Source organism: Pomacea canaliculata, linkage group LG8 (assembly GCF_003073045.1).
Source record: "Pomacea canaliculata isolate SZHN2017 linkage group LG8, ASM307304v1, whole genome shotgun sequence".
In the NCBI taxonomy this organism is placed as follows: Eukaryota; Metazoa; Mollusca; class Gastropoda; order Architaenioglossa; family Ampullariidae; genus Pomacea; species Pomacea canaliculata.
This window is the reverse complement of record NC_037597.1, coordinates 2117084-2144385: the sequence shown is the minus strand read 5'-3', so window position 1 is coordinate 2144385 and position 27302 is coordinate 2117084. Positions and strand designations below refer to the sequence as shown.

The following is a 27302-nucleotide window of genomic DNA, read 5'->3' as shown; positions in this document are numbered from 1 at the left end:
CTCTCTACACCTTGTCATGCTTGTCATCACGCAGGTGTGCGGCTGTGTTTTTGTGGAGTGAAGGTGATCGAGTGAGGTTGGTCTGTGAGTGGCGCCACCACCGCACTTTCCTGGTCTGCTGTATGTTGTAGTCCGATGGTTAACGCACTGTTAATGCGATTGCATTAAAAGCGTGTCTTGTGTGAGTCACGTGGTACTAGCCTACGTACCTAGCAGGACAGGTGATGGGTAAGACCTCTCAACATGCATCCTGCCTCCACAGCCAGCGTCTGTCACCGCTTACTGCTCCCCCGTCTGCTCGCGCTGTCATACCTATCGACTGCCATGTACTCAGCAGACGAAAAACAGGAGCCAGACCGATCGATCATCCTCATCTGTAAGTCTGGGGGGGGGGGGTGGAGTGAGCGGGGAGGGCAGATCGCGTGACGTCATTGGCAAGTCACGTGCCGGCGAACTGCTGCTGGTCAGGAGAGAAGGGGGGGACCCCCCGAAGTCTGATAAATGCCCGGTCGATGGCGTCCGGGAAAGCGGGACAAATAAAGGTGCGTGCCGGTCATTTTGAAATGTTCAAGTTGCCTGTCCTTCATTCCGTTTTATTGATGCGCCCAGCCAAGTCGCCTGCGTGCGCGCGCGCCGTTTTTCCCGCTGATCGGCGTACAAGTCACGCAGGCGAAGGCCGCGCGAACATGGAAATTAACACGATTTAATCAAAGGCTGCCCTTCGGTGCCGGCCAGGCACGCACCTCGCGCACACAATCCGCCAGACGGCTTCTCCAAACCGACACTTTGGCACGCGCCGACTTTGCCAAGCTGTCCTCTCCCTTACCCACCACCATCATCACCACCCCACCCTGCTCCTGCACCGGCTGTTCCTCGCCAGTGACCTTGTCTCCGCGCCACAACCCGCCGCACTGTCTCTCGCCCTCTCATCCCTCATGTTCTCTTGCCCTCTGCAGGCACGCCCCGCCCTCCTGACCTCATTTCATACCTTGACGCTCTTTGCCCTCTGGCGACCAGCAGGTCAGTCTGTCGAGCTGGCCCTTAATACAAATCAATACGCACGACAGTCAGATCGATAATTTATCGAGTAAACGTGTGTCTTGAGAGGAGGATCGAGAGAGAAGGGAAGCGCATTTCAACGATCATCAAAGCAAAACAATGGTATGACGTCACATATGCAAATGAGCGATGTCAGCGTCGTGTGTAGTCGACATGAATGGAGGGGGGAGTGAAACGCGCCGAGAGCATATGTGTGTGTGAGAGAGAGAGGACTGATGGAGCTTTGGGTCGATGTCGGGGAGTAGGCGTGTGTTCTGTGGACAAGTGGAAAAGGCCAGCTTTTTGTGACAAGTGTGTTAGTGAAGAAGGCGCGCGCGTGACTGGCATCAAAAACAAGGAGGACTCCTCGACAATTCCCTCGACAGAAGCGCGGATCACCAGAAATGATTATTGACTCAAGCGTAGGCAAAGTCTGCTTTGCCATTGGCTTGCCCCAGCACAAGTCTCCGGCCTCCCCCCCTCCTGAAGACGACAGCTGACAATCTGCATTAGCATGCAGGATCACGACACGCTAGCTTGAGGGCACAGGCGGCGTCGAATGTCGAAGGTAATGCAGTGTGTGGCGTGCGTGACCACACACCACTCAGCCACAACACGCACACGAGAGTCGGCCTGGCTGGCCAGCCACTGGCGGGACTGTGTGGCGCGCATGCGCACTCGCGCCTTGCCAGCCACTGTGATGTAAATTTCAAGCAGTTGGCGGCTCGGGTGTGAGCGCTGCACCAGGCTCGGTGTACTACTACACAGTCTTGTTGTCTCGGGGACCTGCAGCTTGGATGACAAGTGCCAGTAGTCTCGCAGTCTGACGCCCACATGACAGAGATGCTATCGCCCGAGTGTCACACACACACAGCTGGCAGTGGCTAGCAGACGAGGTGAGTGTGGCGGTGAAGTAAGTGTGGTGCGTGTGTCGGCCCCGCTTTGTGTGGCACACAGACGAGCGCGTGGTACGAGCGCGTTGTTTTGGCGCCATGGCCATGCCTCAACGCGTGCACAGACAACACTGCTACCTGTGCGACCTGCCGCGCACCCCCTGGGCCATGCTGCACGACTTCTCCGAGCCCGTGTGTCGAGGCTGCGTCAACTACGAGGGGCCCGACCGCATCGAGATGGTCATCGAAGCGGCTCGCCAGATGAAGCGGGTGCACGGGGTTCAAGAAGGTCGGGCTCCCCCGCCACCCCATTCGCACAAGTCGCCGCACGGACCGCCTCCCCCACCTCACATGCCTCCTCGGCCCCGCGAATTGCCCGAACCGCACAAGGGGGGTGTGATGGAGCCTCCACCCGGTCGTTTGCACGGACCACCCTTGCCCCCCTTTGCTGTCGCTGAGCGGGCCCACCCGGCTCTCCACGATGCTCGGGCCAGACCCCCGCTGGACTACCCGGGTCCTCAGCGTCTGACCAACGGTCTTCCCGTGGGACATCCTCTTCATCGTGCAGAGGACCACATGCCAGCAGATCTCACTCGAAGCAGTCCCAGCATGGGTCGAGCCCCGGGAGGAATCCACCACCCGTCAGGCCTACCCACGGCCCGCGGACTGGGGCCAGGCATGGCCAGTGCACACGGCAGTAATAAGGATGTGGATGACGAGGAAGGCTGTAAAGGAGATGAGCCAGGAAAACATGCGTTTCAGGAGGATAGCATTTCCCATCCACAGCTTGTGCGAGAGGCCCTGTCCATTCTAAGCACAGCAATACCATTCCGTGTGCGCTTCAAAAAGGACCACTCATTGATGGGACGTATGTTTGCCTTTGATGCATCAGTCAAACCAGGTTCTGTGGGTGAGTTTGAACTCAAAGTGTTTGTGGAGTACCCTCTTGGCTCTGGGAGCATACACAGCAGTATGTCCAGCCTGACTAAACAGATGATGAACGATTCCTCCAAGGACTTGGGCAAGCCTATGTCTTCTGGCATCGGCATCAAGTATCTGGAGTATGAAATGAAACATGGTGTAGGTGAGTGGCGCTCACTTTATGACATGCTACCAGAAACTGTGCGGGCATTCAAAGAAGCAGTGAAACGGGACTTCATCCCTACACCGTATACTGACAGTTCCTTACCCCCACCTCGTTTACCACGATCAGGTGGTATTAGTAGCAAGACCTCTTCTCGCAACTCCTACTTTGATGGTCAAGGTCGTAAACGAAAGGTTCCCTCGCCTTCCCCAGAAGAAGATGCTCTTGGAAGATTGACAGAAGAGCAGCATCGGCGCCAGATGTGGATGCAGAATCAAGCAGATGCACTGAAACTCACCATAAACTCTGCAACTGTGTATGGGGCAGGCCTGCCTTCCTCAACGTCTATGTCTCCTTTGAGTAATCATGCCCCTACGCCTCCTGATGCCCCAGTTGGCCCACACGCAGGACCATCACCTATTGCTGCTCTGATGAACGTGGCAGATACGTTGCAATCAGGCGGCAATTCCACTGGGGGAGCATCACATCGCCACCCAAGCCTCTCGCCCAGCAGTCATTCCCAGCGTCTTCACAGTGCCAGCATGACAGGCCCTGTGTCAGACACCGGAGTTGGAAGCACCATGCCTGAGTCCACTGTCGGTGCAAGTGCAGAGGTGCTGAAGTGTACTTTATGTCAGGAACGGTTAGAGGATACTCATTTTGTGCAGTGCCCCTCTATTGCAGACCACAAGTTTTGTTTCCCTTGTTCACGAGACTCGATTAAACGACAAGGTGCTGGAGCAGAGGTGTACTGCCCTTCTGGCAAAAAATGTCCCCTAGTTGGATCCAGCGTGCCATGGGCCTTCATGCAGAATGAAATTGTAACCATTCTAGGCGATGAATACAAAGATCCCATGAAGATCAAGAAGGAAAGGGATGGGTGACCCCAGTAAATGTGTAACATCCTGCTGAACTGTAGACAGACAAGAGTATGCTGAAACAGAGGATTTGGTGTGACACTGTAACAACAGTTGACATCTCTATATATCAGCTTCCAGTGGTATGCGTCAGCTGTAGGTAACTGTACAATCTGAACTTGATGCTGCCGTTTTGTGTAGAACATCTGAAAAATTACCAATCACTACTATTTCTTTTAGGATGTCAAGACACTCAACTGACATTTCCAGAATGTATTAAACGTTTGTGTTCATAGCAAGGCTATACAAAACAGATCTTGGTGTTTCTGGAGTCGTAACTGATACACACTCTTGATGGTGTAATACACATGCTTCTGATGTATGTGATGTATTTGGATAAAGTTTAGCAAGCTGGCAGTGCTGGTGTACGTGATGTATTTGGATAGAATATAGCAAGCTTGCAGTCTGATGAAAGCAATTTATCTAGAAATTTGTGTCTAAAGAAGTGGAGCCAAAGATTTTGCTATGGTTTTACATGGATCCTTATTATGTGTGCTTGCAGCTATTATTGCATTGCATTGATTCAACCAGGTTTTTAATAGAGAATGGGAGAATGTTTTATAAGAAAATTTACTGAAACTAGGATTTTAAAAAATCACTGAATAATAGACACATTTTGATGTTAAAGAACTAAATTATAGCATGCATTGTTTCCTTATATCACGTGACTTAATCTACAAGCACTTTATCAGCTGAGAAAAGTGTGTACAAGTTCATAGCACACAATACACCACACTGTCACCAGTAGAAATATGCAGGCTAATGCTGCAAGTTCTAGGAAAAAACTGTATGTAGTCACTAAATCTCATTTTCCTTGTGTTTTATTTTTAGACTGATTGGTGAAAGGAACATTCCATAGTTTCAGTTGCATTCTAAGGCTTAGTACAGTGTGGATTTTTTGGTTTCACTTTTCCCCAAAGAAATAGTGCAGGGAAGTACAGGCTGTCAGTGGATCCCTTCATCATTGTCATTATCATTCTAACTCAGTCTTCTACTTTTTAAAAATATTTTTGTTTTACTATTTTCTTGATTGTAAACATTTCCCGATTGTCACTCTTTTTGTACACCATTTAGTTGTCAAAGCTGCTTTAAAAATTCCCAGAAATGATAGTTGATAATCTATTAATAAGAAGTATCTGTGCAGTAATTGTTTCCTGAACTGGTCAGAGGGTCCTTGGTCAAGAGATGAAGGAATGTTATCAGTCTGAGACTTGAGATAGAATGGTTCAGTCCGTGTGATAAAAATCTGCCGCGTCAGTGCTGGGGGCTGTGAGGTTTATCAAATTTTATGTTTGTTGTAGAAGCATCATCCACTAATTTCAACCGTTTGTTTTACTAACATCAGCTGATCAAGGTTAGCTGCATTTTGCATCGTGCAGCAAGTCAAGATGTTGAAGAATAGTGCCATCTGTTAGTATTTGAAAGATATCTTCCCGTTTATAAATTGACGGTTAATTTACAAGGGCAAAGGGTGATTTGTAAATTTACTGTTGCTTTTTATAAATGGAAAAGATGCTAAAACATGTATAGTTCTGTGTTAGAAAAAGTGTTTACTGCAACTTCATGGCATGACAAGTGCCATTGATAGTGTGTGTATGTGTGCATGTGCATGATTGGGGGTTTGGGGAGATGGGAATAATAAACGATTACATTAAATGGTTGTCTCGTAAGCCATTAAAGGACTGTCATTTATTTTCCCAGATCGATAGTGCCATAAAGAAAACAAACATCTGTGTGACTAGAATATTGTTTGCAATGTCCTGGTATGCTTTAAAAATGAGAAAAGTGCACAGAAGGTAGCATCCCAACAGTCTTCTGGACTGTTTCAGTCATTTGCTTCATTGTTTACCAGATATGAAATGCTTTGCGTAAGGTGTCTGCTTGATGTACAGCCAGTGCTTGCTTACAACTGTTCGTTTTTTTTCCAGATTTTATTCTTGGTAAAACATATATATATACTTGGTAAAACATTTCAGTATATATTTTCAGTCTTTCGCACTGCACTCTCTTTTTGAGTTGACCACGTTGTCCTCTTGTATTTCTCCATTACATGGACACATGTTCACGTGCACACACACATGTATGAATGTTTGCGTGCGTTCTACACTGCAAGTAAAATTAGCACAGCCTGATTGTGGCGCAGCATTTAATGGCACTTGAGAAACCCCATAAATTTTGTTGAATGTTGTTAATGCAGAGTTGTACACAAAAATGTGAGCTGTGTTACTGTTAGTATGCTAATAAGAACCAAACAGACTTGAAACTGAATGACCTGTACTTAATAGCACATGAGGCACATTGATTTGCTGCTTGTGCTGAATGTGTCAGCCCAGCTGTTGCTGTCCATGTGCATGTGTATCGTTTGCGAAAAAATGGATGAGCACGTGATTTTCCTGCCCTGTGTTACAATGTCCAGATACAATTTCAGTCACTGAACGCACGAATTAGTCTGAAAGTACCAAGGATTGTGAAGTACAATCAGCTTCCATTCAAAGGGCAGCTGTCACTTAAATTATGCTACTTCTGAAAAGGGAAGGGTACAGAGCTAAAGAGTAATGTTCCTAAAATGTGTGTTCATTTGTAAATCAGTCAAACTACAGTCTGAAAATGGTCTCTTTTAGGATTGGTCTTCTAAGGAATGTGGCATGTTGGTGTTATCCATTTAGATTGTTGAAAATCGCGGAATCAAACACTGAGAATGGGAAAATGAAAGACCGGGCAGACGTTTCCAGCAGTCACCAGTACAATTCATGTGTGTAGACAAGTGGACTGGTATCAGCATTTGCAGGAGTCGTGCGTACCCTAGAGTTATACTGACAGCTTTGCTAGTGATAGAAGATGCTTTTTTTTTCAGTTTGTTTTCACACTCTGGCTGTTGAAAATTATATGTATAGGTGGTAGAACAGGAGAACAAACAGGATTTTTAAAAATAGAGAAAGTGTTCTTTGCTTCACTCTGTTGTTGCTTTTGAGACCTTTGGTGTTAGAGAATCACACAGGTACACAAGTGTCACCTGCTTTCCATGTTTTGATGAAGCCAGGAAAGGCCAGAGATGCCAAAACATTCATTTTTGAGCTGCTGTGTTTTACAAGTGTAAACTGGCCAAACGTGTCGACCAAGGGACATAAACTGGGGAATGTCCAGTGTCTCTTGGAGTTGCTGTTCCTGTCAGCATTACTGGGGAATGTCCAGTGTCTGTTAGAGTTGCTGTTCATGTCAGCTTTAGTTTGTACATCTGGCCACCGAGGTGTGCACCAGATCTTTGTGTAGCAAACGTAGTTTTTCTGTGACCTGTTCAGACAGCGACCAAAAATGTGTTTTGTTTGTTTGTTTTTCGTTTAATCCAAATACCAAGGCAAGGACCGTGATTGTGTTTTGTGTCATCCGCTATATTTCAAACGAATAAACAATAGATACGTTTATTAAACCGGCGTGAGCGAGTGCCTGTTACTTGACATGTCAGGTGGTGACGTGGCAGCCGTGACTGACAGAAGGTGCATGTGTCCTGTGTGTTGATGAGTGGCTGTGACAGCAACACCTAATATCTGTTGGAGGGAACACCCTGCCCCTCTGACAGCGGGTCTCGACAGGACAGGGAGTGGACTGCTGCATTCACACAGCTCATGTGGCGGGTTCTTGCTGTATACCCGGGGTAGAAGGACCTGGTTCATCTCCTTGTGGTAACCCACTGAAGTAAACTGATATACTTCTGGACGTTTATTAATTTTATTTATTTAGTGATGACCCTTGAGATAGATAGAACTACTTCATTTCTTGGAAGAAAAAGAACTGTGTAAAGATGCGCATTTCTTGGTGGTAACCGTGAAGATCAAGCTGCCAGTTGCATGTATTGGCTCACCAGAAGGTTGTTGCCAAGCGCCGAGCTGTTTGCCAAGTACTGAAGGAAGTAACCACGGAGCAGTGCAAGACTGTTAGGGTACCGTCCACGTGCTAACGCTCGCTCCTCTCCTCGTGTACTCACCATCCTAGCAAGGCTTGTAGGGTACCGTCCACGTGCCAACGTCCGCTCCTGTCGCAGTATACCCACTGTTGTAGCGAGACTTGTAGGTACCATTCACGTGCTAACGTTCGCTCCTGTCGCAGTATACCCTCTGTCCTAGCAAGGCTTGTAGGGCACCGTTCACGTGCCGACGTTCGCTCCTGTCGCAGTATACCCACCATCCTAGCAGTCGGCATCGTGTACAAGCCACCTGACGGTTGCTGCGCTGCAGGTGTGGGTGGCGCAGAAAAGAGATAAACGGGTGGCCGAGCGGTAACCAGGTGACGAGGGGAGTGAGTGGCGTCACAGCCTTTGTCTGGTGACGCGACAGGTCGGCCGGGGGGTGACGTATTGTCCGGCAGACAAGAGACTGGCAGTTATCGCTGCTGGCGACTGGGAGACAAGAGGATAGCGGGCGTTGCCGGGCGCACTAGACGCACCACGGTTGCCCCGCGCGCCGGCCCTGTGTCCCGTGCCTGGAGACCGGACTATCCGCGCCTAGCTGCCAGGCTGCTCCGTGCAATAACTTACCCAGCGCCAGATAAATGGAGAGCTCAATCGATGGCATAGTGTTATTTAAAGTTTTATTACCTCCTGACGTAGCTGGGGGCTTGGGGCTGAGGTAGGCAACAGAAAGGCCGCTGGGATTTTCTTGCGAAGGGGATAACCCGCGATTTTTTTCCCCCTTTAGCAATATTGATTTAAAAAAAATCCATTGACAACATTTTGGTTCGCGAAAATGAGATTGTATGGATGTCGATATATATATATGTGTGTGTGTGTGCACGTGCGAGCAAGAAATGGAACGTGGCAACAGAACCGTTGGGTCCAGTGATTGATCCTGGTGGTGTTCCAGAGAAACCAAAGTGCTTACTGTCTCTGCTTACATTCATAGCTATTGACCTCACAACGTGACCTTTGACACGTCAGTACAGAAGCCAGTAGCTAGTGAAGCGTGTGAGGACTACACATGCTCTGGTTTGTTTGTTTGTGTGTGCTTGCCGAGTCCTAGTGGAGGGTTACCGTGTGTGTGGTTAGTGCAGGATTTATGTCGGGGCGTGTCGTTGTGCAGGTATCTGGTGTCTGTGGTGCTCACGGTGCAGGTTTTATCATGTGTCGTTGTGTGTCCCAGTGTTGATCTTGTCTGGGATGTCTCACAGTACCGGGCTTTTGTCACTTCCATTTATTGTCCTCTCCGTTTGGTGTGTATCTGTGTCTTAGCGACCATTCAGTCGCGTTTTGTGACCGCACAGGTGATTGTGACCCGCATTTGATAACGGTTCATTGCCCTCTCCCCTCCCCTCCCCTCCCCTTGTGTCCCTGCTGTTACCGTGCGCTTGCCACGTTTGAGGATGGCGGGCCTGACAACAAGCCAACAAGTCCACATCGGCTCTACTGATGTTGCTGATAGAGACCAAAGTGCAGTTACTTCGGCAACTGGCCTCTGAGCGATCGTCAGACACCCTGCGGCCTGGGCGATGTGTGTGCAGATAAAAAGAATAACAGGTTGGAAGATGTTTTCTCGGTATGGAAAGCAGTCCACGTGACGTGTGGGACAGACGTTTAGCCTTGCATCAGTTGCTGGAACTGGGTAGATTACTATCCGAGGGTTTGCATGGCCCTGTAAAATCACCCTCAGGGGTTGCGGGTCAAGAGGGGCTTAGAGGGAAATATGTCCTGAGTAAAACAACAGCGCAAGATGTCCGGGCAGGGAGCTCTAGACTCTAGAGCACAGAGACGAGACAAACGTCAGTAAACCAGGCTTCGCACACGGTGAAAGCCTGGTGGTGGGTCGTGGGTGGGCAACCGTTCGCCAGCCACGTGACCGTGGGCTGATGGTGACGTCACACGGGTGGCGACGTCAAACGCCGGGCAGGTGTGGTCGTGACGTGAGCCCCACCGTTGGAAATCCCGGGATGGAGTCGACAGATCGACGATCGAGCTCCACTCCACCACGTGGGGGGAGCATGCGGACGTTCGGCGCATCCCCTTTCATTTTCCCGCCGCGGCCAACGGTTGCAGGAGGAAGTCTCGGGCTGCTTCCTTGCCACCCACAGACACATCGCGGCTGAGTAGGTGGGGGGAGGTGCTGCGGTTGATTGTTATTTAGTTTGGGCTTTTTTCCCCTCGGCAGAAAAGCTTCTTGTTTCGGTTTTGGTGTTTGAGCTGTCTTTGTTTCACCGCTTGTTGCCGCCACCATCGTGCTCCCCTCCCTCCGGTCTGCGTGGTGTTGTTGTCAGCCCCGTCATCACAACTCGCCCAAGGAAGAGGAAAGCGAGAAGTGCTGTAGACACTAGGAAAAAATATCTGTCCCCTTTCCTTCCCACTGCCTCCCCCCAACACACAAAATGAGAGGGGGTGGAGGTTATTAGACATTAGCCTTATTTTCTAAACACCAAATACGTTAATGTGTGTTTATTTCCTGGGGGGAAATCCTGAATTGTCAATAAGAGCCTATAGCCTCTTCCCTTTTATTTTAGCCTCTGTGTGAGAGAGAGAGACCACTGCGCTTATCTTAAGAACATAATATCATTTGCATTGACCTTTTTTTCTTTCTTTTTTTTTTGAAGGAGCGACTATATCATGTTTATTTTGACATCTGATTCCTTTAAAAAGACTTTCCATCTGTTGTGTGGTTAGCATAGAACACTGACCAGGTCAGATCAACTCACCTGGCCTTACCTTACCTAGAGAGCTGTCTTGTTCACTAGCCAAGGCTGAGATGGGGGGTAAATCAAGGCCATGGTCATCACCTACCCATCATCGAATCTGTTAAATGTGGACTGAAGACACCCTCCTTCCCTGAGTATTACTTCCAACAACAGTCCGCACAGTGTCACTCCTTGTTCACCCTACTCCCGCCTTTATTTTATTACTTCTTACATCTCGTCTTCCTCTTGTGAACCCCGATACTCTTATGTCTTGTTACCCGAGTCTTCTTTCCGTTTGCTGTAATTTTCTTCCATGAGTCATCAGCACTGCTGTTCATCCTGTTCTTTTGCTTTTGTCCATGAGTCGTTCTTGTCTTAAGCGCGAGGAGCGCACTCCTGGGAGCTCCATGGTGTGAGAAAACTTCTACATGCAGGTAGCGAGGTGTCGCCAGGTCATAACAATAGGTCAGGGAGCATTCTGAGTTCACCGGCACTGTTAGATGCCGTTAGGATTCAGAGAGAACCTCCACGCGCGATGACGCTGCGAAGAACGGGTCCGGTGTCATCTACCGTTAGAGTGAGGTCAAAGTATCAACCGACACCCGCCTGGTAGCGGAGGCGGAGGGTCTGCTGTTCTACTGTCACACCGCTCTTCCATTGTTCTTCCACTGTTTTCTGTTCTTCTTGTCCAAGATTCAGGGAAGGACTGGCGTCTTGGAGTGTGCCCTGCAGTCAAGATCATACTATACCGCCGCACACTTGACAGGCTGAACCACTCATTCAACACACACCGCCGCCCGTGTGACGCCGACAAAGGCTCGCGGGGCCTACAGTCACGTGACATTAATGCAAGTGTTCGCGGGCTCAAATTCCTGGCTGCGAGACATGAATGTTGACCCCATCATTTTCCTCATCCATCCTTACATTAATTAGAGAGGATATCCAATGTTTTAAATCTTGCTTCGTTTTTGTTTTGAAAAAGGCGGTTCTGCGTGAGGGTGGGCGTACGTTCATGTCTACGCACGCTGCTCACACGACCGCTACAGTCTTTTTTTTGTTTTTGTTTTTTTTTGTTTTTTTGTAAGTTACAGAAGATAATGTCAGGGAGGATAACGACTGCGGTGTGAGAGGGTTAACGCTGTTTTTCACATGCCTTGCATTAGACACGGTGAACCACTCACGTTCACTGTCCGTACCGCCACAAGGTTACATCTCTACACGTGATTAGTGAACATTGCATGCCACTGGGCGCGAGGTGGCTGGTCGTCTGCTGGTGTTGGCATTAATAGGCAAGTCCCACTTGTTGTCTACCTGTGTGAAATGTTAATGGCCTGCTGTCGGAGTCAGTCCCTGCGGTCCGCTGGTGCCAACCTTCCATCAGCATCATGTAGTGGACGCCACTGTCTGATGCTTCGGTCCTTTTCCTGTCTTAGGCTGTGGATTTCCTTCTCAGTGATTCCTGCTGTGCTGCAGGCGTTAAAGTTCAGTCTACAAACACTGTGAATGCCTCGCTCACCACTTTCTTCATGATAATCATCATTTCTCTCTGCGCATGAGTATTGGGCTGAAATTAAAATTGTGCGTATACTATACGTGTAAGTAATTATATCGGTGGATGCATGTCTGAAAGACGGGATTGATGAAAAGTCGCAAGACGATGACGAGAAGAGCGTGGCTAGGGCGGCGATGTACATGGCATGACTGTCTCCACTGTCACTGGGAAACACAAAGCACATCTCGCCACACACCACAGCACAGAACACATACAACACATCTCACCACAGACTACTACAGCATCTCACCACACATACTACTACTACAGCATCTCACCACAGTACAACACATCTCACTATACAGACTACTACAGCATCTCACCACATAACACATACAGCACATCTCAGCACACAGACTACTACAGCATCTCACCGCCCTCCACACCACAGAGACTGGGGGTCCATGCAGCCAGCTCCACACTGACGACAGCAGGTGGAGGCAGGCCAGCAAACAGACAGACAGGTGTATGCACATTGTGGGGCCGGTGTGCACATTGTCGGCGGGTTGGAAACCAAAACAATGTGAGTGGGGCCGGCGTGCAGACCGATTTGCATGCGGACGACAGAACAATGGGCAGTAATGAGGAGGCCGTATGCTGCCAGTGACTGCTGCCACAAACTGGGGCTGGGGAGGCCACTGACTCGGTGCACCGCGTGGTCTGCATCGCAAACACTCCACGATGGAGGCAAGAGGTAGGACAGGTAGACTGCGACGACACTCCCAGGACGAGTGTGTGTGTGTGGGAGGGGGTGATTGACAGGGGAATCTCATTTCTCACCACAACCGCCACCACCAGCCCCACTCCTCCCTTTCCTATCAGTCTGTCATTATTTGGTCCAGCGTACAGTTCTGGCAATTCCTTTGGTCTGAGAGGTTCGACAGAGAGGAGGGTCTTCTTACAGCCCTTCCCTCTCTCTCAGCCTCCCAGTCTCCCTCTGCCTATTTCTCACTTTCTCTTACACACCCAGAAGAACGGAAGAGTGAAAGAAAAGACGCCTGCTGCCTGTGGTCAGTCATCATCAGCCAGGATTTGGCTGTTGCTTGTCATTAAAGAAAATCACATGATGATCAGATGACTACAAGGAAAGCGGCGATAACCTCTTGTGACTTCAGGGTCACCGAGGTGAGAGCTGACCAGGCTGCTGGACCCGCCTCACACCACGTGGGCACTTGATGATGGGGAGGGGAGGGAGACTCACAGACTCGCCTGACTGTACCCTGGTGCTACTGGGAGGGAGAGGGCAACGTGTTGTCGATCGAGCTGCCATCGACCCAATTCATTTTGCGAGGAATGTTACAGTCAACAGCTACAACAAATGTTTCAGTCCAGTGAAAAGATGTTATAAGACAGACATTATCAGTTTCTTATTTCAAAAGGCAGAGCCGAACTAATGTGAGAGGCGCCAACTGCAGAAAGCTATCCATTGTGAGAGATATCTACAATGTCGCGCTCGGCAAAGGTCGTAGTCTTGTCATTTCTATTTCACCTTGTAAGTTGGGCTGCCACGAAATCAGTGGAACGACAAACACTCGGTGTTCACATCTCACTTTGTTTATTTGTTTCTTTACGCTCGAGGCCGAGGTCGTCTTGGGCTTCGTTCTCTCTGATGCGGGTTTGAACCTCACACAGCAGGACCACAACACCAGGTAGGTCAGGTGGACCGACACCGTGGTGGCGACAACGCTGCAACATCTGCCGCAACACTTGCACCTCACAGCTGCCGGCGTGCGATCAATGGGTTCACTCGTCGCCCCCGTCTGTCTGTGACGTGTAGTGGGGTGTAGTCGTGGTGTGTGTAGCTGTGGTGTGTAGTCCTAGTGTGTAGCTGTGGTGTGTGTAGTCCTAGTGTGTAGCTGTGGTGTGTGTAGCTGTGGTGTGTAGTCATGGCGTGTGTAGCTGTGGTGTGTAGTCCTAGTGTGTAGTCACGGCGTGTGTGTAGCTGTGGTGTGTAGTCCTAGTGTGTAGTCGTGGTGTGTGTAGCTGTGGTGTGTAGTCCTAGTGTGTGTAGCTGTGGTGTGTAGTCCTAGTGTGTAGCTGTGGTGTGTGTAGTCCTGGCGTGTGTAGCTGTGGTGTGTGTAGCTGTGGTGTGTAGTCCTAGTGTGTAGCTGTGGTGTGTAGTCCTAGTGTGTAGCTGTGGTGTGTGTAGTCCTGGCGTGTGTAGCTGTGGTGCTGTGTGTGGTGTATGTCCTGTCACATGTCGGTAGTGAGCGTAACTGTCACGCCTGACTGACAGCTGTCCACATGGGCGCAGTGCAGCTGTTACCGTGTGTATGTTGTCAACACGTGCTGTGCATCATTACGGGTGCTGCCCCTGTAATACGTGCTCACACGGGGTGGGCCAGTCGCGCAAAAAGAAACAAACAACACAACACACAGCATTCATTTTGTTTTTCGAGTTAAGAGGATGGGTTTTATTTGGTTCCTCCCAAGTATATATAACACAGGGTGAATGCACTATTTAATATTCAAGAATTTTGTCACAGGCACAGTAAAAAAAAAAAAAAAACTTTTTCGGTGACATCTGCATTCCATTTCAGAATGCTATGAAAAGCAAGTAACCTCTAACCCCGACTGCTTACATGTCTTCCCCCATCGAATCACCCAAAACCTCGCGCCCACCACGTTGTCTGTCATCCAAAGTCCAAAGCACTGGATGTTGCGATACTGTGTTGGTGGGGGTTGGGTTTTTTTTTTTTCGCGTGCGCGAGTGTGTGTGTGCATCCCCCCACTGCCTGACTAGTGCATCTCCAAACTACAAAGTAAGGCCACCCAGGGGGCAGTGGGCCGTGTGGACGGTGGAAGGTTCAGAGTCGTTCGAACGGGGGCCGTAAGCGGCTGACATCTACAGAAAACCAAAAAGGGGAAAAGGAGACACATCAAGGGCGCCGGCATCCCATGTTGCTAGCAGCATTGGTTACTAGCAGCAACGGAGGAAGAGTGTGAGTGGGGGCTGGGGAGTAATCACAGTTTAAAAGAAACACTTGTAACAACCAGGGTGCTACAACATGTTGCACATTAACAGGTGACCACGCCTCATCACTCAGTTGGACATCATCGCTGGGTGAGCAGTAAGTGCGGCCAGCTGTTGACCGTCTGCGAGTTTTGTTTGCTAGAAGTGCTCCCCACACTGGGAAGTTGGCGCTCCTCATTGTCTCTTGTGCCTTTGGCTCAGTGAAGGTCCACCTACCCTTCCTCGATACGGGTCACATCTGACAACACGTTTGAGATAATTAGAAATTCTCCAGTATTGTATCTACCTGTCTTGCTTTAAATAGACCAAGAAATAGATAGTAAGGTGCACATCCACTTGAAACGACAAAAGCTCTCGTTTTGTTACCGCACACCTACGAGTTGAGGATCTCTACACCTGTGATATCGGTGGCACTGCGGACCTTATAGGAGTTACAGAGGTAGGACAGCGGACCTGGCACGAGGGGGACCTGTCGTCAGGGGCTTTCTCCGGCTACTTCCGTTCCTCCCCTCCTCCCTCTTTCCCCATAGTGCGAAATCGCCGCAAGATGGAAACACTTTCCTACTAGATAAACCAACCGGGAGGGACTTTGAGTTGCATGGAGCTCCTCCAGAGTAAGTCTCTACTAGCGGTGTAAGAGTGCTCGGAGGAGTGCTTCAATGTGTTGCCGTTGGTCTGACTGAAGTGGAGTCGTAGTTGTCGCTGTTGACAACTTGCGACTAAAGTGAAAGCATGGCAGCAGGAGGTGTCGAGTGGCTGGCTGGCTGGGTTCGCTGGCCTGGGCCTAGGGGTCACCACTGTGGTTGCTGCTGTGGAAATGTGAGACCTGACAGACTGCAGGGCGCCGAGCACGAGACCAAACTCATGTCCAACAGTCGTGGCGAGGGCAAGAAGCGGAGGACCTCCCTCCTTCATCAAGGGACCTCCCATCCGACGAGCTCCAGGAGTTGATCGTGAAACTGCTTCTCGCAAAGACAGGCCTGTGACTGAGTGCGAGGGGCTTGTCCCCTGTCACAGGCTGGCCTGGTATTGCAGTACCTCCAGCATCCCCACACTCAGTCACATTCAGTGTTACATAAGAAATGTTTTCTCACACAGACACAGGGCGGCTAAACATTTAATTTCAAACATTTCACGACAACAATTTTGTAAGTGTTTGTAACATGTTTCAATGCTATCTGGGTAGTTTCCTGTGAAGTGTACTCCAGGGGTTCGTGATCAGAAGGTCGCGAGGTTTCTGGGACCCACACACCCACTCGCACCTGGCGCCCACCCTTTGCTGTGCAGGTACGGGTATCTTGGTTATCACAGGACATCATGACGACTTCAACACGCCATACCTTAGACACGGTAAACCACTTCCATTCACTGTCAATAGCCCCTTGCACCTTAGTATGTGAACTCTTAACTGTTAATGCACTAAGCATGTTTTAAAATAATTGGGTCTTCGCCTTAACCATCAGCAAAGGCCCAGTGACCCGCCCGGTACCTCCCCCAGGTCGTCCTGTGAGTGTCGACTGACACGAGTTGTATTTCATTGAAAGTCATGCTGTGCCAGCTGATTGCACAGTTCGCACTGATAACACCTGGATAACAGGTGGCAGGTGAAGAGGAGAGAGATACTGTCGTGTGAGAAACCAGGACATCGGCTGCTGGCAATTGTGTGGTGGTCCGTAATACTGTGGCAACAACTGTAACAGCAGCTGTGGTACATGTTCACTTCTGCGTTCATGTACACTGGAATTTGCAGGTCTTTGATAAACCGACAAGTTCACCTGTCAAGGAGCCTGGTAGCCGCCAACATCCGTGGTACCTGTCAACAACCGTGGTATATGTCCAGAGCACGGCACCTGCCGACAGCTGTACATATAAGAAGTAGAATATACCTTTAGCACGTGTCAGTCCAGAGTCTGTACTGGAAAGTAACTACCCTTTACTGACAAGACTCAAAGGACATTCCCACACATGGTCGTTAGTCTCCGGGTGCAGTGCCGACAGGACAGCGAGGACGTCCACAGCCCACACCTGACTGGCCAGTCCTCCTCATCAAGCTCCACACGCACAGCGGCCGTAGAACTCGAGATCAAACATGCCGACAGTAAACAAAAAAAAATATAAATAGTTATTTTAAAAACCATGTGACCACCCACCATTCCCGTCATGCCATTGTTTCGCCAGATATGGCGGCGTTTTATGAGCTTGGCAGCATGATTTATGGCCGAGGTTATCAGGGCAAAGAAGATGGACTGAATGAAGATGCTACACACGGGGATTACCTAACCACCACCTTGCCAGCCCCTACCCGACCCCATCCCTGCTGAGGGTGATCCGCAGGGCGCTTTTTCTCCATTATTTGTGACTGTGCGTAATGGCGGGGTGGCGTGCGGCGCCTCCATTGGGCCGCCATTCGGGAGGGGAGTGGGCTGCACCACTCCGTAATGGGCTTCTGCTGTGCCGCCATGCAACTTGCACAAAGGCCTGGCCATGCGTGACCTCAGCCACTGGCGGCGGCTTTGTTTTCTTTTTTTTGGTCCGGCCTGTAATTGAGAGACATACCTCCTTCCATCCTTTATGTCACTCCTCTCCCTCCCTCCCTCTTCTCGTTTGCTTCTCCGCTTAGAAAAAAAGTGCGTCTGCGGATTAACTCTTTCTGGCGTGTTGGCACCTCGTGGCGCCAGTGGACAGACCGCCGAGGCAAGAAAACTCGGTCGTGGGGAGAGCGAGGGCGGAAAAAAGTCTCGTGAGTTTCGTTCACTTTCTCATTATGCTCGTTATGCCCCTTATCATGTCGCCCAGTCGCCGTCATTGATGTTGATGTGCTGTTGTCTGCGCTGTCGCAGGGTGGGCGGAGGTTGGAAGTTCACCATACTGGACAACTCCAGAGGTTTTCTCTCGTTTTCCTGTTTCACACACTCACAGATTGAAGGTGAAGGTGAGGCGGGGTTAGTGTCAGGGTTCACTCACTTCATTTGAGCAGATTAGTGAAGCGCGTGCGCCGTGTGTGCATGCATGCGTTGTGTGTGTGTGGAGTGGCCAAGATCAGTCATGCACGGTGCGATGGCGATCATTTACTGTATAAGCTACTGTGTGTGTGTGTTCACGTGTTGTTGTTGTCAGTGTGTTTATTGATACCTCCGCCCCCTACCCACTCCAACCCCAACCTCGATTTGGGCAGATTCTGTGTCAACGACTTTCTGACTAATCAGCATGTACTAATCAGCATTTGTTGGTGTTTGCCTGGCCACGTCACGTGCGTGACGTCAGTGTGGAGGTCAGGTGGTCAGTGAAGTGTCCCCAGAGCGCCTCGTCAGTTAGAGACCAGACATCAACACTACACAGGACACAAACACTTCCCCGCCAACTCTGAAACTCCATGTGGGTTTTGTCCGCATCTTAATAGGTTGCAGGGTAGTGTGTGAGCGGGTGGAAGAGGAAGAGCTGTGCGCCGGTTGTTGTTGTGAATAAGTTATTAACACAAACAAACAACAAACAAGTGAAACTACTAGCATCAGTTCCGAAAGTGAGTGAAAGTGAAAACGATTCAACGAAAAGTAAGACACGAGGCAGTTGTTGCTGCCAATGGTCGGTCAGCGGGAAGTGCCGGGGATTGTAATTAGCTGTTACTTCAGGTGTGAGAGAGTGTGTGTGTCAGTTGCACGTCACGTGACTCCATACTGCCAGTTTCACACGCGCCGCCGGTCATTGCAGGGTGCGCGGTACCTGTGTACCTTTGTACCTTTGTACCTTTGCGCTCAGCACTTTGTTTTTGCTTTGTTGACAATGTGCTGACGAAGACTTGACAGTGGACCACATCCTCCCCCTAGACACGATGCTGACGAGCCTCCCCTACAGCGCCCGGGGGTGTAAACATGGGTGCCAGAGGGGGGAGAGCCAGCAGCTTACCGTGGTAGGCATGAGGTACACTAGTGTGACGTGTGCACGAGAATGAATAATCAGGTGCTGTGGGTGGGTGTCCTTGCGCGTGCCTTGTCTTCCCCTGCATGATCAGTCACCTGCCTCAAGCCAGACACGGCCTCCCGCACCAGTCGTCACCCCGCCTCCACCTCCATGCTAGGTTGAGTCCTGGCCTTCAGGGCTTTCATGTCTTCTCCTGCTGCAGCCGCCGTGCAGATCAGTTTGCTGTGTGTGTGTGTTGGTGCGTGGTGTGTGCGTGTGTGCGTCTGTCAGTGTGGGGGCGAGGGTAAGAGAAGCGATGTGTGCATCACACGGAACCCCCCACACACGTCACAGACAATGGCGGGTGTCTGTAGGGGCGTGGTGCGGCTTAGCCAAGGTAGGTGGGTGGCCACGCGCCTCATTCAAGGTGTACACAGCATGTGGATGTTGACTGAAGGTTCTGGAACACTAGTCACTCCAGGAGGTCTACGTCGTGTCAGCTGGTCCACAGAAGAGGTGTCGGGTGTAGGAGTTCGGGTGTAGACACGGTTAGTCGGGGTGCAGAATCAAGAGTCCGTGCAGACTGTAGAGTTCGGGTGTAAACAAGATAGTTCGGGTGCACACAGGGTCAGTCGATCCGAGTAGAGAGAAGAAACTGCAGGGCAAGGTAATCCCTTCACAACAGCGCGAGTTGACCAAAGGTCAGCATGTGACCCTCCCACAGCCCTCGCTCACTATATGTCGCTGTTCACATGTGTTCACAGGGCCTGACTGTGCTGTCGGTCATGACTGCCTAGCGAGAAGTGAGGGAGGGGTAGTGGCAGCACGTCTGATCACGCTCGCAGACTGATGATGGACACCCCTTGCCCACCCACCCGCAGTCCCCACTGCACATAATCTGCGAGCCTGCGTGCGAGCGCATGTGAAATGCAGCGTGTGATGTTAATCTGGCTGCAGCACGCATTCACTGCCCCCTCCTCCTCAAAACCTCCATTTTAATGACGGCAGCGATGTGAAAACCTATTAGTTAACCCTTCTTCCGTGGCATCAACTCCACATACACACTGAGCCTGTCCGTGCGTCATCCCCATCTCGCCCTCGTGTCCGCGTCACCGTGCGGGATTGAAATTCCTGTTTACACGCATCCCCACGGGGGTGGAGTTATGGGTCGTGAGGTGGCGGGTGGGGAGTTGGGTGTGGGGGAGAGAGAGAGAAAATGTGGAATTAGCTGTCGACTTGGACCGACGTTCATTGATTTGCAGGGGAGGGGAGCTGGGCGGGTTGAGGGGAAACGTGGAGGGTTGGGGGATATCTTGTCGGGGAAAGCAAGTGAGCGCATCATACTCTTCCCCCAAGGCATCAGGCGGGTGGTGGGGATGGGGTGGGGAGAAGGTCGTTAATGCTGACTGTACCTCCACGCTTGCACCCTCCCCCCAACATCTTCCATCCTCTACCCACGTACTGTCTCCGGCTTGCTGCCAGCACGACGTGCGAGTCGAAGAGTCTGGTCTGCAGCGCCGTCTGGCAGAAGGAGGGAGAGAAAGGGGAAATGACGTGCGGAGCATATCGAGTGGCCCATCGGGCTAGCGCCGCCGCCGCTTGACTAATGCACGGTCGGGGCTTGACTGGAATACGGCGCGCGGTGTTTTAGGGGTGGGGTTGGTGGCGAGAGTGGGGTGGGCTGCTGACGGCGGCCTAATCTGCACGTGAGGCCGGCAGGTGGCGCTGGGCGCTGACGGCCACTTGTGGCGCGTGCATAGCATGCGCACGGCGGCAGTCTTGTCATGGTCTTCAAACACGCGCGGCCAGCCCCGCCGCCAAAAACGGCTACAGGAGGGCCCCACCGCCACCCGCCGGCGTGCAAGGGGTAGAGCCAGGCGTGTGCGTGCGCATACCCTTGGCCTTTTATTAGCCTTGAGACGAGGGGAGGGCGGGAGGGCGATGAGGCCGCCACCGTACCGCTCAAAGGGAAGACAACTTTGACAACCCCACTGCCTCCTGTCGGTAATGCCGAGGGAGGGACAGTCTGGGAGGAGGGTAGTGGTATGGCAGACAGAGAAGTTGGGGGACTAGGAAAGGGACAACACAGTGGCGATAGTTATAAAGTTTTATAGTATAGTCATAAATTATATATAAACTTATGTACAGTCGTAAACCACAGGTTCAGTCGTATTGCCAGGATCGTTTGACCTTTCGTCAAGTGTTTTCCCCAGCAGCCCGGCTACCACACAGCAGCAGCTCCAGGAAGCACCCGCACTTGCACGTGCAACGGGTAGAAAAGGTATACACAGATGCACGCCAACGTCTGCGGACACCCACGCACGGAAACAAAAGTACACACATGACGTCATACCGTTTCCTGAGACAAGAGCAGCCTGGGATGAATGAGTCGGGTAAAGGTCACAGTGTGGCGAGTGAACAGGGTAAAGGTTACAGGGGTTTGAGAAATGAGCAGGGTAAAGTATCTGGATGACTGAGCAGGGTTACATAGCTTGGACAAGCGAGAAAGGTAAGTTCCAACGATGCTTGGGAAAAGAACGGGGTAAAAGGTCACGTGGGTGCATGAGCAAGGTAAGGGTTACAGAACGTGAATGAACGAACTGGGTATTACAGGATGAACAGACCCAGTAGGATCTCATTGATAGCCATTGAATGGCGTCAGGAGAAGACAGAGAAACACCAGACTGCTACACTCTCTCTGTACGTGTGTGTGAGCACTAAGGTTCGTTTCCTGCCCAGTCTGTGGTAGAATGTGCACATCACAAACCCTCCCTCCCTCGTTCACGTGTGCTAGCCCCTCCCACAACACAGGTCTGTGCTGAGACACCACGGAGGGCAAAGATCGCGAACTGCTGGGAAAGCAAAGGGTACACGGGTAGAGGGACGGGCGGGGTGATGACTAGACTGCCGGCCTTGTGTGCGCCGCACTCCTGTGATGGCGGGGCCCTCGGTGCACATTCCAGGTGCAGGAAAATAGGGGCAGGAGTAGGGAACACCATGTTGGCGCTCACACTCCACACTTCCGGCAGTCGTGAGGTTCAGGCTGTGTTCACTTAAAGTGAAAAGTGACACAGCAAGTGTTCACATTGTGTTGTGCAGATTAAAGCGGCAATCACATTGTGTTCAGTAGACTACAGCAGCATTCACACCCGTCGTTCTCCTAGCATCTCGCCGACTGGTGTGAGCTGAACACATTCCACCCATCACATACACACTCTTACAAACAAACACAGCATCCTCCACACCTCCACACCTGAGTACAGCGACACCTACACCTGGCTGTTTTCTTGCTGAGAAGACACAAGACCGACTGCCCGATGTTTTGTGTCTGTTCACACTCTAGGGGTCAGCAAAGGCCGTGGCATGCTGACCTCTTCACTTCAAAGCAGTTTATGTGTTGAAGCCTGGTGATTCTTCACCACGCGCAGCTGCACAAACAGCACACATAGACATGAACATACAAAATACAGAATGTGTACGGACAGCATAGAGACTGGACATAGTTACAGTGTGCACGGACATAGAGACTGGACATACTACACAGTGTGCACGGACAGCAGACTGCACGGTACACGTGACTGCCTGCCTGTGACGTCATTGACGTTGGAATGTTGTGTGCAGGTACGACGACGACCACAGCCCAGTGGAGAAGGCCCGCAAACTTGTCCATGACCTGTCTGCCCTGGAGGAACAAACAACCCGATCCCTGTGGGTGAGTGGCGCTCTTTGTCTCTCGCACGCACACACACACATGGACAACACACACACGCATGGACAGCACACACACACACCCTTGGCAACACACACACGTGCACAGCACACACGCATGCACAGCGCACACACACACATGGACAGCACACACACACACACGAGCCTAAAGACGATAACCTACCCTTGTGCTCGGGTGGAGTCATCCCCATAGATCAGACACAGGTAGATGTGGAAGTACAGGTAATATTGCCGACTATAACAATACTAAACACAACATTTGTACAGGAGCATGCTCACGAGACATGGACAGCACACGAGGGACAGGAAAACAAACAAATAAGATATGAGCTATAGAAGAATAAACAACCGTACTAAACAAAGCATAAAATCAAATACAGTAAACACAAAGAAGAACCAAATAACACGAGCTGAGTTGTGTCATCCTGTCAGAACTGTCACCCTAGGTCTGTCCTGCTTTGTGCCTACCTGGGTGTCAGCTAGTGACGATGTCCTGTCACTTCCGGTTAGTGATTGTTGTGGTGCTTCTCCCTGGCAACGAGCTGGAGTACCCGGCGTCGTCCTCCTGTCTTGTGGTGAACAGCGCTCAGTGCACCCGTTGTGGGCGGATTGAAGTAGTCGGGGAGGATGGGGTGAGGCGAGAGACGCCGCTGACCGTTTGCAGTGAAGGGGAGATAAAAACTTCGTGGTACATCATCTCTCTGATTCTATAATCACATGCCCTCTTCAGTTACGACTTTGCCAACCTTTGCTTTTCATAGTCTTGTGTGTGAGTGAACCACACCAAGGTATATGGGAAATAACCATCAACATTAAACATACTTGAGAGCCAGATACACAAACAAAACAAAGCCTATGATCTTCCTACACTCGACAGGAGACGTTGTGCCACGTTGAGTGAGACAAGAGGCCTCCCACATACACTCCCCTCCCATCACACACACACCACACCACTATTTACATGACTGCAGTCACTCCCACAGTCACAGCAGGTTCTGTTTGCAGTATTTCACGCAGTGACTAGCAATAACAACACAGGCCGGCCATATTGTATCAGTTTGAAAACAACGGTGTAAAAATGTAAGAAAGGCAAAGGTGTGTACAGCCATATAGCCTTTCGATCGTTGGGAAGCGAGATGTCAGGGTGTCAACTCGTCTACTTCTTGACCATTTATGGTCACAAACAAGAGCCAACCCACCCGCCATACCATCACACGGCCCCACAGCCCCGCGATGTTTTGTCATTCAACAGGTCATTTCAGGTCGTGTCCTTTAGCAATGTATACAGGACTGTACAAAATGTCCGTGATGTCACATGACGATGTATATAGGACTTTGTACATATACGTGATGTCACATGACGATGTATACAGGACTTTGTACATGTCCGTGATGTCACATGACGATGTATACAAGACTGTACAAAATGTCCGTGATGTCACATGACGATGTATACAGGACTTTGTACAACATGTTCGTGATGTCACACGATGGGGTGACTTTGTCCATGTTCGTGATGTTCACATGACATGTATATAAGGACTTTGTAACATGCCGTGATGTCACATGAGATAGTATACAGGACTTTGTACATGTCCGTGATGTCACATGACGATGTATACAAGACTGTACAAAATGTCCGTGATGTCACATGACGATGTACAGGACTTTGTCGTGATGTTGACTGTACATTCCGTGATGTCACATGACGATGTATATGACTTACAAAATGTCCGTGATGTCAACATGACGATGTAGGACTTGTACAAAATGTCCGTGATGTCACATGACGATTGTATAAGGATGATGTCACATAGACGTACAATGTATACGTCGTTACGGTTGTACATGTCCGTGATGTACATGTATAAGACTGTACAAAATGTCCGTGATGTACATGACGATGTATAGGACTTTGTACATGTCCGTGATGTCACATGACGATGTATACAGGACTTTGTACATGTCCGTGATGTCACATGACGATGTATACACGGACTTTGTACAACATGTCCGTGATGTCACATGACGATGTATACAGGACTTTGTACATGTCCGTGATGTCACATGACGATGTATACAGGACTTTGTACATGTTCGTGATGTCACATGACGATGCTCCAATCATCAGCTGGTATTCACGTCCGTGCTGCAGTCTTCAAGGCGTGGTCAGTGTACTTCAAGTACTAGCTTCCTGTGCAGTATAGTGGACACTATAGTTGGCTGGATGCCCCACACTTACTCACATCGTGGTCGTCTGTGTTTCCGCCATCACAGTCATGCGTCACGGGCCACGTGACTTCCTGCAAGCAGCTGAGTGGTTCCCGCTGAGGTCGTGACCTCCGAGGTGGATGGCAGTAACAATTGCGCCGCAGATAAGTCACGGGGATGCGATGGTTGAGAAGGAAGGATGCCACTTGAGCGAATTCGCATTTTTCTTCCGTAGCATAGCAATGGTCGAACATCCGCCCTGCTTCCTCTCCTGACAGCCGCTTGTGGAGGCGCTGACACAAGGCACAGCCGCCATGTTGTTGCTGAGGGACGCTCACTCAGCCCCTTCCCTTCCTTGACTGGTGGCACGTGTGGGGCAAGCTCCTTGTGGCTGTGAGAGGTGGACACGCAGGAGCAGACATGGCATTCACTGCAGGAAACGGACGATAGGTCAGGGTCAGGTAGCTTTTAACTGCTCACAACTCCTCATCCTCATCCCCACCCCACATGCCAGGGCCGCCGAGAGCCAGCACTAGTTCCCAGGGCAGACAACCTCACTGGGCCCCTTGTAATTGTAAATTATTTTCCCAGTATGTAATAATATTCTAACAATATGATTGTCAATATCTACATTTCATTCAGTAACAATATAGACTGCCAGCATGAGGACAAGTGCACTAGGATCTACATCACTACTTGAGCTTTGAGTTGTTTACACGTGAGTGGTTAGTAAATAAGGAAAAATGACGGTAAAGGATCAGAGCTGTAGGACCCTGCTCATAGAAAAAAAATCACAAGAGTCAGGAATGTGATGTCACATTTAAAAGAAAAAGGGAACAAAAATCTACTGACCAAGGGGTTAAAAGTCACTTATCTCCATTGCACTGAGAGGGCCAGGGTTCAGATTTCATCTCTTGACAGTCTCCTTATGTCACACCTGTTAAAGGGATAGCAGTCAGGTATTTCCTCCGGGTACTCGGGTTTCCTCCCCCACCCCCACTCTCTCCTCATAGTGTAAAATCACCTCCAGGTGGAAGCACTTTCTCACCAAACTAACCAATCAGCCATAAACTGTTTACTTTGGCCGTTTCCTTACCTGTGTTATGACATGAGACAGCTTAGATCCCTCTACAAACTGACCTTAAGATTCGACATCTTTGTTACTATTTTGTGATGTTGTTCAGCGCAATAAGTTCTCCTTTTGCTGAGATATTGTGCTTTATAAATTCTCACTTATTATAAACAACCTTTCCCATAATGCTAGACCATTTTTACACCTTTCTTTTTCCAATATCATGTTGCTCTCAGCTTTGATCTTGTTATTTGGTTCTTCTTTGTGTTTTCTGTATTTGATTTTATTTGTTTAGCACAGTTGTTTATTCGTTTATAGTTCATATGTTATTTGTTTTCCTGTCCCTCGTATGCTGTCCATGTTTTGCTCTTGTTCTTAAGTGCTAAGACCATGCTCCTTAGGAGTGTGAGTATGCGCTTTACAAATTTTGCATTTTATTATTATTATTGTATATAACTGCATCTATGTGTGCATGTACACGTGCTATCGATAAGTCTAGTGATGAATGTACATGTACTTGTAGATCGATAAAAATGGCAAATTGTTAAAATATCAAGCACACTAATTTAATCATTCTGCAAGCACAAACCTCTCGTACCATTTCTAAACAACGTGGTGATGTTTATCACTTAAATTAGGAAACTATGAACATTCACAGTGCACTTGTTGAGTTTGCTTTGTTACATTATTGCGTCATCTGGAAAGTTTCTGCAGTTTTAAGTTATCCACTGAAAAAGATTTAACTCATTCAGTTTTACTGAGAATAAGCACCATTCTACTCACCAAAGTCTTGCCAAAGGCTTTTACTGTATTTCCTTACAAATCATAATCTTGAGCTTTATCAAGAGCTTTAGTAAACAGCAGGAAGGGAGTTTTCAGGTCCTCTTCTCAAAGGCTTTTCTTTTCACCTTCCTCTCGGGAAGAGGTGAAAGTCTGTTGGCGAGAGACCAGAGGAGTATGGTGGATAATAATAAACATTGATTTGTTTAGTACATGATTACACTCATGAAAGAGCATGCTCTCAGCACTTGAGACAAGAACAAGGCATGGACAGCATATGAAGAATTTAGGGATTAACAACAGTACTGATAGGTAATAACACACCAAACAAAGAAGGAATTGGGTAACAAACAGTAAGGGTTGAGAGTTTTATGTGAATCTGCAGAGGAGGCCAAGCAGCTTTTCTAGTCTCCCCCCCCTTGCAGGTGATTATATAGCATTATGTAATATATAAAAACGCCAAAGTCTTGTGCTAAATGTGCGCAAGTCCTGAAACTAGGTTTC

The 27302-nt window shown here is 49.6% G+C and overlaps 2 protein-coding genes across 3 annotated transcripts in view; both read left to right on the top strand.

Annotated features, from left to right (window-relative positions):
- LOC112570871 (protein TALPID3-like) overlaps positions 1 to 27302 on the top strand; it is a 50857-nt gene that overhangs the window by 9332 nt on the left and 14223 nt on the right. For both annotated transcript variants that reach the window (XM_025249550.1, XM_025249548.1), the window contains exon 8: positions 22628 to 22718. In XM_025249550.1, coding sequence (XP_025105335.1) covers positions 22628 to 22718 — 91 coding nt within the window. The remainder of the gene's footprint in view (positions 1 to 22627; positions 22719 to 27302) is intronic.
- On the top strand, positions 1085 to 7363 carry LOC112570872 (interferon regulatory factor 2-binding protein 1-like). The gene has a single exon (XM_025249551.1). It carries the CDS (start codon positions 2031 to 2033, stop codon positions 3897 to 3899), a length of 1869 nt encoding a protein of 622 aa, XP_025105336.1. The 5' UTR covers positions 1085 to 2030; the 3' UTR covers positions 3900 to 7363.